Source organism: Cebus imitator, unplaced genomic scaffold (genome assembly GCF_001604975.1).
Source record: "Cebus imitator isolate Cc_AM_T3 unplaced genomic scaffold, Cebus_imitator-1.0 Scaffold231, whole genome shotgun sequence".
Lineage (NCBI taxonomy): Eukaryota > Metazoa > Chordata > Mammalia > Primates > Cebidae > Cebus > Cebus imitator.
The window spans coordinates 2538846-2558081 of NW_016107546.1; the positions used below are offsets into that span (position 1 = coordinate 2538846).

The window sequence follows — 19236 nt, forward strand, 5'->3', positions numbered from 1 at the left end:
TAGAGATAATGAGATCAAATGGAATAAGCTAGGGACATAGAGAATGAGAATTTAATGAAGCCACTTACACTGGATCTGAGATTTGTGACTCAGGTAATGGAGTGGATGGTTTTGCTATCTTATCAAGATCAATATTCAGTAGATCTAAGTATGATGATGAATTTTTTTTTTAATTGGAAAAATTTTTTTCACCCAACCTGCTTGCCCCTACCCCAACAATGAGTTTATTTTTTCCATGTTAAGTTTGTGATACCTATAGAAAAGCCAAGTTGAGTTTAGAGCTCATGGAGGAGTCTGGATAAGAGGCCTGTGGGTTAAAAGCCCTGAGAGTTTGGCATTGATGGGCTACATGAAGTCAGTGGAGGGCTAGGAGACTGAAGGGAGTGGCCAGAGAAGCAGGGGAGAAAAACAGGAACGAGAGTGTTTCTCGGGGCAAGAGTGGTCAGCAGTGCCAGTAGCTAGTGACAAAGAGGCTGAAAGGTTTTCATTGAATTTAGAACAGGGAGTCTATGAGCAACCTTACAGAGAGTGGTTTCAGTGGATGGCAGGTGCAGAAAATTGATCGTGATCATTGTCACAAATGGAGATATAGACAACTTTGTCCAAATGCTTGGCTGTGGAAGGAAGGTAAAGGCGAGCCACAAGGGGGGCCTTAGGATTTGGGGATTAAGCCTGTTGAATTATATTATCCATGAGAGGCAGTATTTGAGCAGGGCCTTGAAAAAGAGGTTAAATTTGGACACAGGAAAATTATTGGAAAAGGCATTACAGATAAAATTAACTTCCATTAATTGACTTGATAACAGTCAACCATTTATTGAGGACTTTCATGTGCCAGACAATGAACTGAGTGCTCTTCATGCGTCATCTCATTGATCCTTGCCTCAGCCCTCTAAGAGAAGAGGTACCATTGTTATTTCCACTTAGAGATGTGAACACTGAGGAACAGAGAGGCTACCTCACTGTGGATGTCAGTGTGTATAGAGGTCCAGGCAGTCACAGACAGTCTGGTCACACAGCTAGAAGGAAGTGAAGGCAGTTGGTAATGTGCTGCTTTTAAAAATGTATTTATTGGCTGGGCGCAGTGGCTCACGCCTGTAATCCCAGCACTTTGGGAAGCCGAGGCAGGTGGATCACCTGAGGTCAGTAGTTCGAGACCAACCTGACCAATATGGCGAAACCCCGTCTCTAAAATAGATAATAAATAAATAAATAAATAAATAAATAAATAAATAAAAATGTATTTATTGTATCACGATCACTTTGTCAATATCTCAATGTAGACATCCTCATCTAGCAGTCTTGTTCTCCAGTGTCAAGGGAGCCCTCTAATGGACATTTGTTGCACTACAGACTTTCAGCTTTCATTCATTCAAAAACTTGAGTGCCTCCTGTGCCCCAAGCACCAGCTCAGATGCTGTTAGGGTGATGCAAACAAGACAGACACAGTCCCTGAGTTACTAAAGCAAGACTGAAGCAGGAAGATGCCAAATGTGTTTGGAAACCCAAGAAGACGGGGAAAGTGGCATGAGAAGAGACTGGGAAATTAGAGTGGGCCAGATTAGACCGAGCCTTGAAAGCCAAGATGAAGAGACTTTGCTTTCAGAGTAGTGGACTTTTGTTGAAGGATGTAGGTCTGATTTTACATTTTTAAAGTCACTGTGGTTGTTCTGTGTGTGGAGGATGGATTACGGGGGGAAACAAGAGTGTAAGAGGGGAGGAAGACCCATTAAGAAATCAATACAGGGTCCAGGTGAGAGATGATAGACTATGGTGCTGTAATAGATAAAGTCATGATATATTTTATGCATCAGCATTTTATTCCAAAACAATTTTCGAATGTCCTCTTCCCCTAGATAGGGCAGACAGATCATCTGCAATATTTTTGGAACACATTTTAATACTTGTTTCTAGTAATTTACAAAAGAAAATATAGCCTTTCTTAGCTTGTCCCATGTTGGTCTGCAGTTACACAGCAGTAAGTTAAAAGTTAGTATTGTGGGTTTAGTTTGTGGTGGACCAACAGAACTCTGTTGCCAACTGTTTTCTGTCCTAGGTGCCTAATCAGAGGCCTCTGAAAGTCTGGAGACTTTATATTGATTAAACTTTAGGAACATCAATTAGATGTCCATCTCCAAGATGCCTTCTTATTCAGGTGCAGCTCATTATTTCCTCTTGAGCTATACTTAAGATTCTTGAGAAAAACCTAAACTGACATTTCTCTAGCAATGCTCTCCTTGAGATAGAAATGGGAAAGGCAAGAACAAAAGGAATCTTTTGTTCTCATGTACATACACTAACTCACAGAAGGTTAATTCTTCTGTAGCCCGTGCTATTATAACAAATATTATATTTATGTATTTATGATATATGATATATTTCCTTAAAGAAAACAAAAGCAATATAGACATGTAAACTGTCACCCGCTTATTGTCAGGGCCATAGCCTAGGAGAAAATAAGGAGGCTGTGTATCTCTTATTTGCATCTAACAAGAGCTGCTGTGTGTGAGGGCAAGTTTTACAAGATTGTATGTAATACTGAATTTACTCATCTTTCACACTGAGTCCCAGCATCACCAGATCAGCATTTGATGTCTGGATTAATATTTATTTTGGTGAGTGCTGAAGCACTGAATCTGTTATATGTGTAGTTTGCCAAATGTCGGCGGCATGTGTTCCTTGTGGCTCAGGCATCCCTGCATATAAGGAATAGGTATGTTCTTGCCTCCGAATTTAGCCAGATTCTAGGTAGTAGCATCTCCTGGGAAGGAGCATCACTACAGTAGTTACAAATAAGGTGAAAGAAGCAAATTATTTTTCTGAGAAGTACTTAAAGAATAGATGTATAAATTTCCATAAACACAAGTCTTAAAATGAAAAAAATTACATTTAAATAACTACATAAATCATTGTCTTATTTAAAAAAGAATATAACAATATAGTTTGAACAGTGAAAAGGACAACTTGCCGTCGGGGAAGTATAAAGAAATAATATGCTCAAAATATATAGCAATAAGTTAGAAACTTTGACATAAATAGTTTTTTACAAAACTGACCAAAGAACAAAAATTGAAGAGACCAAAAGTTCCAGGACTCATGTTACAGAAATTGTTCTAAAATAACATTAGTACTTAAGCAAAGTTGAAAAGTTAACAAAGCTAAGTACTGTACTAGGCTTTCAACATTAACTAAGTATTAAAATTCTACAGAGCTGGTTTTCTTATCTTTAAAGAAATTTGTTGGCAGGTGGCTCTGGTATTCAAAAAACAAAAAATAAAAAAGGAAATGTATACTGACCAAAATAGGAAAAGAATATGAAGCACATTAAAAGAAAAATATATATATTCCTGAAAACCTTATATAATTACAGTGGCATGGTTGGGAATGTTTGGTCTGTAGTTTTAGCAATTAAATCCATTGAATCTTGCCCCTTACCATCCTGAAGTTTTATTCTAGATTCCTGGAGTTTGTGAGTATAGATATGTTTCTAATATTTAAGTAAGTTTCTATGTTTATCTCCTTTTATGTTTGTACATAGAATGAAAATGTTTCTACTGTTAAGAATATTAGGGTTGACGCAGTGGCTCATGCCTGTAATCCTACACTTTGGGAGACCAAAGCAGGTAGTTTGTTTGAGCCCAGGAGTTCAAGATTGGCTTGGGCAACATAGTAAAACCCCATCTCTACAAAACATAAAAAATTAGCCAAGCATGGTGGTGTGTCCTGGTTACTTGGGTGACTGAAGTGTGAGGGTCACTTTGAGCCCAGGAGATTGAGGCTGCAGTCAGTTGTGATCACACTACTGCTTTCCAGCCTGGGCAACAAAGTGACACCTGTTTCAAATATAAAAAAATAAAAAATTGGGGTTTATTTACTTAGATTTTCAATAAAAATTACTACTTAAATCTTTACCTACTTGTTAATTTCAAACCCCTTTCTACATTTTATCTTTAGATCTCTTTTTGTCTCAATAAATGGGAAACATAAGGGAGTCTTTTTACTTGCCCAAGGTCATAGAGAGCTTAGAAGCTGATCATGTCCCTTTGAGCCCCGGTTCTTTCCAACCTGCCCGGCTGTAAGCCCGGCAATTACTGCTAAGAAGTTATGCTTGTGCTATCATGGAAGTTGTGTTGAAGAGGATATTTAATTAGCAAATACAAATCAGGAGAATAGGGAGATTTTGTTCTTTAGAAATGCCAGTGTGAAGTGCTAGGCTTATTTTTCAAATGGCCAACTCACAATCTTAAACTAACCATAATTTTACCGTAAGATCATATGTTAGTGATTGAAGAAAAAATGTACCAACTATATGATATGATGGTGTCAAAAAGAACTAACCCAATATGAAACATTTTTCAAGAGCGTGTTTCCTATTTTGGTGTCAGTGGACCACTTGTGTTAAAGTTGTGAAAACCAACATGCCCGAATTCCACCCAGAACTCACACTCTGCACCTTCACAGCCCCTCAGATTGTGAGTGGCTGTCCCCAGGTGTACTACCAACCTCCAGCATCCATAGGTTCATAGGCGTGCTAGTGGACCCTAGGAAAAACAGAACAGATGAAGACAGTGATGCATGCAGCTATTTGATCTGGTCTCTCTTTCCTCCCCAGCCTCACTGTCATTGGGAGGCACCCTCTAGGCACAGTTCTGTTCACTGCCTGCTGCTGCCTACGTGGACCATGGGTTCCAGGATGGCTCCATCTTCTGTGTTTTGGGCACATTACTTAACCTCTCCCAGCATCACTATCTTCATCAGTAAAATGGGGATAACATTAGTAACCACCTCATAAAGTTGTTATGAGGATCACCAGTGAGATAATCAATCTAAAATGCTTACAACAATGCTTGGCACTTAGTAAACACTAAATAAATGATAGTTGCTGTAATACGCATACTTTAAAAAAAAAAAACCTGATGCTTTTAAAAACATTTTTTCTGCTGACTAGTAAATTGTTCCGTTTTAACAAGTTCTGTGCCTTTAAAAACTTATTGAATTAACTATTTTCTCCTTTTTTGTGCCCACCATGCTTTGTTTTTATTTCCTATTTTTTGTGTCATTTTATTTATTTTATTATTATTTTTTGAGACAGAGTCTTGCTCTGTTGTCCAGGCTGGAGTGCAGTGGCATGATCTTGGTTCACTGCAACCTCCATCTCCTGGGCTCAAGCAATTCTTCTGCCTCAGCCTTTCAAGTAGCTGGGATTACGGGCGTGTGCCACCATGCCTGGCTAATTTTTTTATTTTTAGTAGAGATGGGGTTTTACCATGTTGACCAGGCTGGTCTCGAACTCCTGACCTCAGGTAATCTGCCTGTCTTGGCCTCCCAAAGTGCTGGGATTATAGGCATGAGCCACCACGCCTGGCCCATACTATGAATGTATAACTACAGCAGCATATAAACACTTCACTTGTGCTTATTTATTTAAATGTCCATCTTTCCATAACCCAGGGATAGGAACGAAGTTTTATTCATTGTTGAAATCTCTAGCACATAGCACAGTGCCTACCAAATAGTGGGCAAAATCAGGTGTTTGATTCTATTAACTACTCTAATATTGAAATGAAAGTGTTCAATGGCTCAAAATAAATATCATAAGCCTTAACCCTGGGATGCTTAAATTTATTTGTAATGTCTGCCAGTGAAGTATACATAGTTTTAAAGGTTAAAAAAAATCAATTGTTTAATGAATTTGAGCTGATTTAGCACTGACCAGGTACAGGATCCTTAAACTTCATAAATTTTTTTTTTTTTTTTTACACTCTTGTTGGCCAGGCTGTAGTGTAATGGCATGATCTCAGCTTACTGCAATCTCCGCCTCCCGGGTTCAAGTGATTCTCCAGATTCAGCCTCCCAAGTAGCTGGGATAACAGGGACCACCACCACGCCCAGCTAATTTTGTATTTTTAGTAGAGACAAGATTTCTCCATGTTGGTCAGGTTGGTCTCAAACTCCTGATCTCAGGTGATCTGCCCACCTCGGCCTCCCAAAGTGCTGGGATTACAGGCATAAGCCATGGTGCTTTGCAAATTTTTTTTATTTTTTATTTTTTATTTTTTTTTATTTTTACAGATCCTGAGTTCAAGGGCTGGGAGGGAAAGTAAGCATATAAAAAGTTATTTTTGGCTGAGTGCTGTGGCTCATGCCTGTAATCCTAGCACTTTGGGAGGCCAAGGTGGGAGGATCACTTGGGGTCAGGAGTTTGAGACCAGCCTGGTCAACATGGTGAAACCCCATCTCTACTAAAAATACAAAAATAAGCCAGACATTGTGGCACTTGCCTGTAGTCCCAGCTGCTTAGGAGGCAGAGGCAGAAGAATCACTTGAAGCCGGGAGGCAGAGGTTATAATGAGCCGAGATCTTACCACTGCATTCCGGCTTGGGTGACAGAGCGAAACTGGCTCAAAAAAAAAAAAAAAATTATTTTCTTCTTGTCCCTTAATGGAAATATTGAGAAAGTGCTGGGGAACTTGAAGGAGATGACTATAGGAGCTGACTATGTATGTAAAACCAAAGTGAATGAGGCAGTGGCGAGGGGAAAGGGAGAACAAGCAATCACTTAGAAGTCCTAAGCATGTTGCATGGTAGTTGTGACATTCACTTTTTCTGAGAGCAGAGCTGACATTATGGTGTCCGTCCTAGGTACTCTCCTTCTTCTTCATTGGTCTGATGTCCATGATGATTCCCCTGTGTAGCGTCTTTGGGGCCCTTATTGCTGTGTGTCTCATCATGGGTCTCTTCGATGGATGCTTCATTTCCATTATGGCTCCCATAGCCTTTGAGTTAGTCGGTGCCCAGGATGTCTCCCAAGCAATTGGATTTCTGCTTGGATTCATGTCTATACCCATGACTGTTGGCCCACCCATTGCAGGTAAATATAATGATTCTCCAGCAATTATATTAATTCATAGTATTTTCTACTTTAGGTCTTAATTAAGTCTCACTTATATGTGAAACATATTACAGGTTATTGATTATTGGTCTTTTACTTTTATGTGTGCTTTACCGGCAACATTTTTAATAAGGCTAGCTATAAACGGTATGTTGAAAAAGTTTGCTGAAGAGTCCCTCTTATCGTTACTGGTAGCTAAAGCACTGAATAAAATATGTAACAGTGGGCCAGGCACAGTGGCTCACATCTGCAATCACAGCACTTTGGGAGGGTGAGGCAGGAGGATGACCTGAGTTCAGGAGCTTGAGACCAGCCTGGGCAGCATAGTGAGACAGTATCTCTACAAAAAATAAAAAAAAATCAGCCAGGCATGGTGGCATGCATCTGCAGTCCCAGCTGCACAGGAGGCTGAGATGGGAGGATTGCCTCGGCCCAGGAGGTTGAGGCTACAGTGAGCTGCGATTGAACCACTGCACTTTAGCCTGGGCAACAGAGTGAAACCCTGGCTATAAAAAAAAAAAAAAAAAAAAAAAAATGTGCAACAGTAAGCTTTCGGGCTTTCAGCATTCACAATTCCTATATTTCACTTAGTATGGGCTCTAAAGGAATAGAAACATGGTTTTTTTAAAAAAAGATAAAGATTCTGGCCAGACACGGTGGCTCACACCTGCAATTCCAGCATTTCAGGAGGACAAGGTGGGAGGATCACTTCAGTACAGGAGTTTGAGACAAGGTTGGGCAGCATAGTGAGACCTCATCTCTCCAAAAAAAAAAAAAATCAAAAAATTAGCCGGACATAGTGCTGTGCACCTGTAGTCCTTGCTACTCAGGAGGTTGGGATGAGAGGATCCCTTGAGCCCAGGGGTCAAAGCTACAGTGAGCCGTGATCATACCACTGTACCCCAGCCTGGGCAAGACCCTATCTTTAAAAAAAAGATGAAGATTCTGAAATATTTCTAAATTGTTTGGCTTTTTGTAAGAGATCATGTATCCACCTGAGGAATAGCTGATGAAAAATAACATAGTGTGGTGGGGGGAAGGGCCACCATGATGGCCAGAGAAGCCAGCACCAGAATGCAGCTCCCAGCAAATGAGAGGCAGAGGGCTAGAGGACTTCACGATTCCAAATGAGGCACTGGGTTTGTTTCTGTGAGACTGATATGGCTCTGAAAATAGGCCCAGGAAAGGAGCCACAGGGCGAGAGCCACCCAGGGGCCAAATCAAGAAAGGGTGGAGGGGCGCATCCCCACCTGAAACATGAAGCTGGCTCAGACAGAGGGTCAGGGGACTTAACCCCCTCAGTGCTCTGATTTGGATTCTGTGCTTACCTCATCCCTCCCGCAACCCATGGTCCACAAGAGCCCTGCCAGATGGTGGGGCACCATGGGTAGTCCATTCAAATCTGAGCAGCAGATACGGCTGTGGCAGCAAGTGGTTGCAGGGACCTGGGTGGGAGTTTGGACTAACGCCAGCGGGCCAGACTGTCCCACAGAGGGAGGCAGAGTTGAAAGCAGGGAAACAGACCATAAGGCCTACAGGCCCCACCTCCACAGAACTCAAACTGAAGCCCTCACTAAAGAGCTTGGCAGCAAATACACCAGCTTGACCCCAACCAGGAAGATCCAGCTGGGGAAAGAGAGAGGCCGTTGGGAAGGCGGAGCCAATCTCACCTGCAAACAAACTCCAGGGAAGGACCACCCACCCAGCAACCTGACTGGACCCGAGAGAGCCCAACAACATCCTCTACAGTCCAAAAAAGATACAGCTCCAACCTCAACAGAAAAAAACATCCACTCAGAGACTCCTCCTAAATCACAAACTTTAAAGATTAAAGGGAGATAAATCCACGAAGATGGGAAAAAAAAAGTGCAAAAAGGATGAAACCACCAAAGAACAGAACACCTCTTCTCCTCCCAGGGATCACAACTCCTCACCATCAAGGGAACAAAAAAAGAGAATGAATCTGATGAATTGACAGAAGCTGGCTTCAGAAGGTGGGTAATAACAAACTTCTCTGAGTTAAAAGACCATGTTCTAACCCAGTGCAAAGAAACTAAGAACGTTGAAAAAAGGTTAGATAAAATGCTGACTAGAATAACCAACTTAGAGAAGAACATAAATGATTTGATGGAGCTGAAAAACACAGCACGAGAACTTCATGAGGCATACAGAAGTTTCAACAGCCAAATTGATCAAGCAGAAGAAAGAATATCAGAGATAGAAGATCAAATCAATGAAATAAAATGAGAAGGCAAAATTAGAGAAAAAAGAGTGAAAAGAAATAAACAAAGCCTCCAAGAACTATGGGATTATGTGAAAAGACCTAATCTACACTTGATTGGCGTACCTGAATGTGATGAGAAGAATGAATCCAAGTTGGAAAACACTCTTGAAGATATCCAAAAGAACTTTCCCAGCCTAACAAGGGAGGCCATCATTCAAATCTGGGAAATACAGAGAACACCACAAAGATATTCCTCAAGAAGAGCAACCCCAAGGCACGTAGTTATCAGATTCACCAGGATTGAAATGAAGGAAAAAATCCTAAGGGCAGCCAGAGAGAAAGGTCGAGTCACCCACAAAGGAAAGACCATCAGACTCACAGCGGATCTCTTGGCAGAAACTCTGCAAGCTAGAAGGGAGTGAGGGCCAATATTCAACATCCTTAAAGAAAAGAACTTTCAACCTAGAATTTTATATCTGGCCAAACTAAGCTTCATAAGTAAAGGAGAAATAAAATCCTTTACAGACAAGCAATTGCTGAGAGATTTCATCGCTACAAGACCTGCCTTACAAGAGCTACTGAAGGAAGTACTAAACAGGGAAAGGAACAACCAGTACCAGTCACTGGAAAAATGTACCAAATGGTAAAGAACAATGATGCAATGAAGAAACCACATCAACTAATGGGCAAAACAACCAGCCAGTAACAAAATGGCAGGATCAAATTTCAAACATAACAATATTAACATTGAATGTAAATGGCCTAAATGCCCCAATCAAAAGACACAGACTGAAAACTGGATAAAAAGTCAAGACCCATATGTGTGCTGTATTCAGGAGACCCATCTCACATGCAAAGACTCACATAGACTCAAAATAAAGGGATGGAAGAAGATTTATCAGCAAATGAAGAGGAAAAAAAAGCAGGGGTAGCAATCCTAGTCTCTGATAAAGCGAACTTTAAACCAACAAAGATTAAAAGAGACAAAGAAGGGCATTACATAATGCTAAAAGGATCAATGCAACAAGAAGAGCTAACTATCCCAAATATATATATGCACCCAATGCAGGAGCACCCAGATACATAAAACAAGTTCTTAAAGACCTACAAAGAGACTTAGACTCCCACACAATAATAGTGGGAGACTTTAACACTCTACTGACAATATTGTACAGATCAATGAGACAGAAAGTCAACAAGGATATCCAGGACTTGAATGCAGATTTGGACTAAGTGGACCTAATAGACATTTACAGGACAGTCCACCCCAGATCCACAGAATACACATTCTTCTCAGCACCACATTGCACTTACTCCAAAACTGACCACATAATTGGAAGTAAATCACTCCTCAGCAAATGCAAAAGAACAGAAACCATAACAAGCACTCTCAGACCACAGTGCAATCAAATTAGAACTCAGAATTAAGAAAAGCACTCAAAACCTCACAATCACATGGAAACGGAACAACTTGCTCCTGAATGGTGAATGGATAAACAATGAAATGAAGGCAGAAATAAAAATGTTCTTTGAAACCAACAAGAATGAAGACACAATGTACCAGATCCTATGAGACACATTTAAAGCAGTGTCTAGAGGGAAATTTATAGCAATAAATACCCACATGAGAAGCAAGGAAAGATCTAAAATCAACACCCTATTGTCAAAATTGGAAGAGCTAGAGGAGCAAGATCAAAAAAACTCAAAAGCAAGCAGAAGACACGAAATAACTAAGATCAGAGCAGAACTGAAGGAGATAGAGATGCAAAAAACCCTTCAAAAAATCAATAAATCTAGGAGCTGGTTTTTTGAAAAGATCAACAAAATAGACTGCTAGCTAGACTAATAAAAAAGAAAAGAGAGAAGAATCAAATAGATGCAATAAAAAACAACAAAGAGGAGATCACCACCAATTCCTCAGAAGTACAAACTACCATCAGAGATTACTACAAACAACTCTATGCACACAAACCAGTAAATCTGGAAGAAATGGATAAATTACTGGACACTTGCATTCTCCCAAGACTAAGCCAAGAAGTTGAAACACTGAATAGACCAATAACAAGGGCTGAAGTTGAGGCAGCAATTAATAGCCTACTGACCAAAAAAAGTACAGGTCCAGATGGATTCACAGCTGAATTCTACCAGACACAAAAGAGGAGCTGGTACCATTCCTGTTAAAACTATTCCAAACAATACAAAAAGAGGGAATCCTCTCTAACTCTTTCTATGAGACCAACTTCATCCTGATACCAAAATCAGGCAGAGACACAACTAAAAAAGAAAACTACAAGCCAATATCCATGATGAACATTGATGCAAAGATCTTCAATAAAATACCAGCAAACCAAATCCAACAGCACATCAAAAAGCTTATCCACCATGATCAAGTAGTCTTCAACCCAGGGATGCAAGGCTGGTTCAACATACACAAATCTAGAAACATAGTTCAGCACATAAACAGAACCAAAGACAAAAAACACATGATTATCTCAATAGATGCAGAGAAGGCCTTCAACAAAACTCAACAGCCCTTTATGCTAAAAACTTTCAATAAACTAGGTATTGATGGGACGTATCTCAAAACAATAAAAGCTATTTACAACAAACCCATAGCCAATATCATATTGAATGGGCAAAAATTAGAAACATTCCCTTTAAAAATTGGCACTAGACAAGGATGCCGTGTCTCACCACTCCTATTCAATATAGTATTGGAAGTTCTAGCCAGAGCAGTCAGGCAAGAAAAAGAAATGAAGGGCATTCAACTAGGAAAAGAAGAAGTCAAATTGTCCCTCTTTGCAGACGACATGATCATATATTTAGAAGACCCCATCATCTCAGCCAAAAACCTCCTTAAGCTGATAAGAAACTTCAGCAAAGTCTCAGGATACAAAATCAATGTACAAAAATCACAAGCATTTCTATACACCAATAACAGACGGAGAGCCAAATCATGAGCAAACTCCCATTTACAATTGCTACAAAGAGAATAAAATACCTAAGAATACAACTAACAAAGGAGGTAAAAGATCTCTTCAAGAAGAACTACAAACCACTGATCAAGGAAACAAGAGACGACACAAACAGATGGAAAAACATTCCATGCTCATGGTTAGGAAGAATCAATATTGTGAAAATGGTCATACTGCCCAAAGTAATTTATAGATTCAATGCTATCCCCATCAAGCTACCATTGACCTTCTTCACAGAACTGGAAAAAAACACTTAAAACTTCATATGGAAAATAAAATTTAAAAGAAAAAAAAATTAAAAAATAGAAAGAAAAAATAAATAAATAAAATAAACTTTATATGCAACCAAAGAGAGCCCACATAGCCAAGACAATCCTAAGCAAAAAGAACAAAGCTGGAGGCATCACCCTACCTGACTTCAAACTATACTACAAGGCTACAGTAATCAAAACAGTACGGTACTGGTAGCAAAACAGAGATATAGACCAAAGGAACAAAACAGAGGCCTCGGAAGCAACACTACACATTTACAACCACCTGATCTTTGATAAACTGGACAAATACAAGCAATGGGGAAAGGATTCCCTGTTTATTAAATGGTGTTGGGAAAACTCGCTAGCCATATGCAGGAAGCTGAAACAGGACCCCTTCCTTACACCTTATATTCCTTACACCTTATACAAAAATTAAATCCAGATGGATTAAAGATTTAAACATAAGAACTAACACCATAAAAACCCTAGAAGAAAACCTGGGCAAAACCATTCAGGACATTGGCACAGGCAAGGACTTCATGACTAAAACACTAAAAGCAATGGCAACAAAAGCCAAAATAGACAAATGAGACCTAATTAAACTTAAGAGTTTTTGCACAGCAACAGACACAATCATTAGAGTAAACCAGCAACCAACAGAATGGAAAAAAATTTTCACAATCTACCCATCAGACAAAGGGCTAATATCTAGAATCTACAAAGAACTAAAGCAGATTTACAAGAAAACAAACAAACCCATTCAAAAGTGGGCAAAGGATATGAACAGACACTTTCAAATGAAGACAAATATGCAGCCAACAAAACTATGAAAAAATGCTCGTCATCACTGCTCATTAGGGAAATACAAATCAAAACCACATTGAGATACCATCTCACACCAGTTAGAATGGCAATCATTTAAAAATCTGGAGAGAACAGATGCTGGAGAGGATGTGAAGAAAAAGGAACACTTTTACACTGTTGGTGGGAGTGTAAATTAGTTCAACCATTGTGGAAGACAGTGTGGTGACTCCTCAAGGATCTAGAAATAGAAATTCCATTTGACCCAGCAATCCCATTACTGGGTATATATCCAAAGGATTATAAATCGTTCTATCATAAAGACACAAGCACACGTATGTACACTATGGCACAATAGTAAATAGTAAACACAATAGTTTACAATAGTAAAGACCTGGAACCAACCCAAATGCCCATTGATGATAGACTGTACAAAAAAAGTGGCACATATACTCCATGAAATCCTATGCAGCCATTAAAAACGATGAGTTCGTGTTCTTTGTAGAGACATGGATGAACCTAGAAACCATCATTCTCAGCAAACTGACACAAGAACAGAGAACCAAACACCACACGTTTTCACTCACAGGCAGGTGATGAACAATGAGAACACTTGGGCACAGGGAAGGGAACAACACTTACAGGGCGAGGTAGAGGAGTGGAGGGGAGGGGAGGTGAGGGACTGTGGGGGTGGGTAGGGAGAACGGGGAGGGCCACACTGGGAGAAATGCCTGATGTAGGCAACAGTGGGGTGGAGATGGAGACAGCAAACCACCATGGCATGTATGTACCTATGTGACAATCCTGCAGGATGCAGGATGTGCCCGTGTACCCCAGAGCCCAAATACAATAAAAGAAATAAAATAAAAAAGAAAAATAACATAGTAGAAAAAACCCAAATGCCCATAAATAGATAATTGGATAAGCAAAATGTAGAATATCTACAGTGCAATATTATTCAGCCATAAAGAGGAGAACTGATGCTACCAGGTGAATGAACCTCAAGAACCTTATATGAAGTGAAGGAAGCCAAACATAAAAGGTGACACAGCTGGGCCTGGCGGCTCACAGCTGTAATTCCAGCACTTTGAGTGGCCAAGGCAGGAGGAGCGTTTGAGCTCAGGAGTTCCAGACTCGCTTGGGCAATATAGCAAGACCTTGTCTCTACTAAAAATAAAAAAAATTAGCCTAGCATGGTGGCACATGCTAATAGTAGTAGTTCCACCTACTCCAGAAGCTGAGGCGAGAGGGTCTGTTGAAGCTGGGAGATCAAGGCTGCAGAGCTGTGATAGCACCATGCACTCCAGCCTGGGTGACCTGTCTCAAAATAAAATAAAAGATCGTATATCGTATGATTCATTTCATGTAAAATATCCAGAATAGGTAAATTCATTACAGATAGAAAACAAACTGGTGGTTGTCAGGGGCTGGAGTGAAAGAGGACTGGGAAGTAACTATTTAATTGGGATGAAGTGTCCTTTTGGCATGATGAAAATATTTTGGAACTAAATAGAAGCGGTGGGTGCACAACATTGTGTATGCGCTAAATGCCACTGACTTGTTTACTTTAAATAGTTGTTAGTTCTAGCTCATGTGAATTCCACCTCTAGAAATTCTCTGAATGGTATTATAAAGATGTCTCATGTTCAGTATTACTTGGGTGCCTGTGTGAATTAGTATTAGAAGATTCAATATAAATGTGATAAAATTTAAATGTATGGACTATCATCTGTGTTTGGCACATGAGGTGCTCGGTGAAGGTTGAGCTCAATGCCTTCTCGTATCCTGAACTGCATTCCTAATCATGAATCAAGCAAGCAGACTTACTACTGAGCAGACCAAATACAGCTTAAGTTCAAAAGGTCATGGTATTCCTACAGGAGAACCCTCCATTCCTTCTTCTCTCCCACAGGTAATATACCATTCACTCTTTTTTATACCCTACAAGCTTAGTTTTACAGTTTCTAAGTCCACAGCAGATTTTATATAAGTGACATTTTAGTAGTAAATAGTTTTGCTACCAGAAGTGACAGTTAACAGCAAGAATAAGGGAGGTAACAGGAAACATCTAAAGCAGGCAGAACTCCAGCACACAGCAACCAGCAGCAGAAAGCCCCTGGTTCACCAGGAGGCTCTGAGGGCATCATAGTGTTAGAGCAAAACATAATTATGAGTGTTCATAAGGATGAAGAGTTCAGTTATATGTGGAATAGTCTGATTCCCAAGATAGAAAACTTGTATATTTACAGATATTGTCTTTTTTTTTTTTTTGAGAGAGAGTCTCACTCTGTCACCAGGCTGTCACTGGTGCAATCTCCACTCACTGCAACCTTCGCCTCCTGGGTTCAAGTGATTCCCTGCCTCAGCCTCCCCAATAACTGGGACTACAGGCACATGCCACCACGCCCGGCTACTTTTTTGTATTTTAGTAGAGACGAGATTTCACCATTTGGTCAGGATGGTCTCGATCTCCTGACCTTGTGATCCACCCGCCTCAGCCTCCCAAAGTGCTGGGATTACAGACATGAGCCACTGCACCTGGCCAATATTGTCTGTTTTATATATGTAGAATGGACATACGTATTTTTATGTGTTGGTACTTAACTGGACAGTCAGCTGTTTATTTAACAAAGTCAGATATTTAGTACAGTATGTTCCCTGGACATTTTAGATAACTTAGGTTGTATAGTATAACTTATAAAACTTTAAAAACAAACACTAAGATAACTTTTAAAACCGTGAGTCCTGGAATTCTATAGACAAATTAGAAATGATGAGTACCCTAAATAATAGTTTTTAGAAGCAGAACCCAAATATAGAATGCCATTAATATATTTTTATATTCTTATATTTTCTTCCCAGGTACTTAATAAACCTTAGTATCTTTCTAAAATGTATAAACTTTCATCCAAATTATTAGATTTACAATTTTTCTTAATTTTGAATTATAACTTAACATAGTTTCATGTGATTTCATGAAAAACAAATAGGCCAAAGAGTAGTTTGAAGCTGGGCATGGTGACTCATGCCTGTAATCCCAGCATTCTGGGAGGCTGAGATGGGAGGATCGCTTTAGCCCAGGAGCTTGAGACCAGCCTGGGCAACATGACAAAACCCCACCTCTACAAAAAATATAAAAATTAGCCAGGCATGGTAGCATGCACCTGTAGTCACAGCTACTCAGGAGGCTGAGCGGGGAGGATCAGTTGAGCTTGGGAGCTCAAGGCTGCAGTGAGCCATGATTATGCCACTGCACTCCAGCCTAGGTGACACAGTGAGATCCTGTCTCAAAAACAAAAACAAAAAAAAGTCTATCTTTCTATCTTTTCAAGTAGTATCTTGGTATGAAAATTCAGAGGCCTGTACTTTATGACAAGGATATGAGATCTATTTCTTCCTATCAAAAAAGGTTTATATTTCAGATCTATTTCCTAAAATAAAATATAATAAAAAGTCTGTTATCTGAGATGTTTGAACCAGTCCTGCTGAGGTGAAATTAGGCTAGACTAGGCCATGCGTGTGACTGATCTGAGACCCCCTAGAAAGCCACACTCGTTCTCCCTTGGTGACAGCTTTTTCCCTTCTCAGGGTTACTACGTGACAAGCTGGGCTCCTATGATATGGCATTCTACCTCGCTGGAGTTCCTCCCCTTATTGGAGGTGCTGTGCTTTGTTTTATCCCATGGATCCATAGTAAGAAGCAAAGAGAGGTCAATAAAACCACTGGAAAAGAAAAGATGGAGAAAATGCTGGAGAACCAGAACTCTCTGCTGTCAAGTTCATCTGGAATCTTCAAGAAAGAATCTGACTCTATTATTTAATGTCTTATATACCTCCACCAGACTGGACTTGCTTTCTGAATTTTAAGCAAGTTTCCTTTTCTTTTATACGAATTGCAAATTTAATATTTTTTTAATCACATCCTAGGAATAGCACAATAATTGGGAAATAGAACCCTTATTACTACAAGAACCATTTTCTGCCACCGAATATCTCTGATGTTGCCATGAGTCTGAGGGCAGAGACTCTGGTATATAAAAACATGTCTGAAAGTCACATTATAAAAATTTGAAACTATCTCAGTAAAAAGCAACTTTGGAAACTGTGAATGCTCTTTAGCTTGTACAAATATTTTAAAATACCTCAAGCTATACTGAAAGGGTTGCAGTTTGGTTAGGAGTGGAAATATTTTGTTTGTTAATGATGTCTTCAGTTCTGGTACCTCTGTTTTACTTTCTTATACTCTTTGGAAACTTTTTGCAAAATTTAAGCCTGGGTTCTGGATAATACCAGATCTACCTAAACCTCAAGTCTATGTTAAAGTTGCTTTCCTGCTGTTAAATAAGCTATGATATTAAGATATTCTGACTTGCTCCAATGTCAAGGGAGCAGGTGCTAACAATGTGTTCAGAATCAATATGTGAGATGAAAAGGGTCCTCTCCAGGGGAATCCTGAGCTGTCCGGAAATCATTTAAGTTTACGGCATTGTTCCCTTTGTGTTTGCAGTGTGTTTTACTAAAGTAGCCAGAAACACCCACATTTCTGAATTTGTTTAAATTGTACCAATAAAGTAAAATAGAATGCATGAAAGATATTCTGGCAATTGTAACTTAGAATTTTTCTGACTTCTGGATTTGTTAGCACTAGGACCTGATATTTAAACAAAGTCTTACTGAGCATGTTATCAAGTGGCAGTTACAGGCACAAGTTGGTGGAGGCTGGAGGATGTGGTAGTGGGAGGGGGGAGGAGCAAAACCCTTTATGTTTGTGAGGAAAATACCTGTATCTGATAGAAATAATTACTTAAATTAGTTTATGAAATTAATGAGTCTGAAAAGGTTAAAAGCACGTATAAAAAGAACCAAGTCCTACATTTCCAGAACTTTCTGGCAAAAATTTGCACTCATATGTATTTATCCTAGTGTGTTCCCTATTAACATTCTCATTATTTTTTGCTATTTATATACAAGCTATCATAAGAAAGCTGTTAGTTTGAGGACTTAAAATTAAAACTGAAGTCATGCCATGACCCATAAAAACAAGAACACTTTCCTATATCCCTGCAATTATACTTTAGTACTTTAGGCCTTGAAGTTAGCGATTTTGATTGTAAAGACGTTCAGCAACTTACTTTGTCGTACACGCGATTGCACCTTACCACTTGTAATAGTTTCATATTTTATATTCAGGGGACTTAGATAATTTGCCTGTGGATGGTTCTTCTGCAGGAAAGAAACATCTACATTTTGACCATACTACCTTTTCATGTTCTTCTTATAAACTTTTAGAAAATTATTTCATTCATTCATATCCAGTTTTATAAAACATTACTTTCTCATTTTTAAGAAGTTCAACAAAACATCTCATTTTTGAGAAGTTCAACAAAACAACTAAGACCAATCATCAAACCCACTATTATACATGTTAATTTTGGCTGGGTAAGGTGGCTCATGCCTATAATCCCAGTACTTTGGAAGGCTGAGGAGGGAAGATCACTTGAGCCCAGGAGTTTGAGACTAGTCTGAGCAATATAGCAAGACCCTGTCTCTACTAAAAATAAAAATAAATTAGGCCGGGTGTGGTGGCTCATGCCTGTAATCCTAGCACTTTTGGAATCCAAGGCAGGGGGATCACTTGATCCCAGGAGTTCAAGACCAGCTTGGGTAGCATACTGAAACCCTGTCTCCACAAAAAATTTAAAACTTAGCCAGGCATAGTGGTGCCCACCTATAGCCCCAGCTACTTGGAGGCTGAGGTAGTGGAAGGATTGCTTGAGCCTGAGAGATGGAGGCTTCAGTGAGCTATGCCACTGTACTCTAGCCTGTTCAACTGAGCAAGACCCTGTCTGTAAAAGAAAATAAAAAATAAACGTTAATTTTAAAAAAGTGTTAGCACAGACTCCCCTCGAAACACCTTCTCCCCAATTTTACAGAAAGTAATTCAAAAATGAAAAATTTACTCTGTAAACACCTCTACAATGTTTTTCTTTTCAAAATTTGGCTGATTTTAGGGGAAAAACTGATAATATGAAACTAAAAGAATTTTGCTTGGTTAGTTTCAACATTCACTGCTATGTTAAAATAGCAGTG

At 39.5% G+C, this 19236-nt stretch overlaps 1 protein-coding gene across 1 annotated transcript in view; it reads left to right on the forward strand.

The window, feature by feature from the left end:
* Positions 1–18701, forward strand: part of SLC16A10 (solute carrier family 16 member 10) — a 156365-nt gene extending 137664 nt beyond the window's left edge. Inside the window, exons 5-6 of the mRNA XM_017497448.2 lie at positions 6643–6871; positions 16735–18701. Of these exons, the coding sequence (XP_017352937.1) occupies positions 6643–6871; positions 16735–16967 (462 nt within the window). The 3' untranslated portion in view covers positions 16968–18701. The remainder of the gene's footprint in view (positions 1–6642; positions 6872–16734) is intronic.
* Positions 18702–19236: the final 535 nt, after the last annotated feature.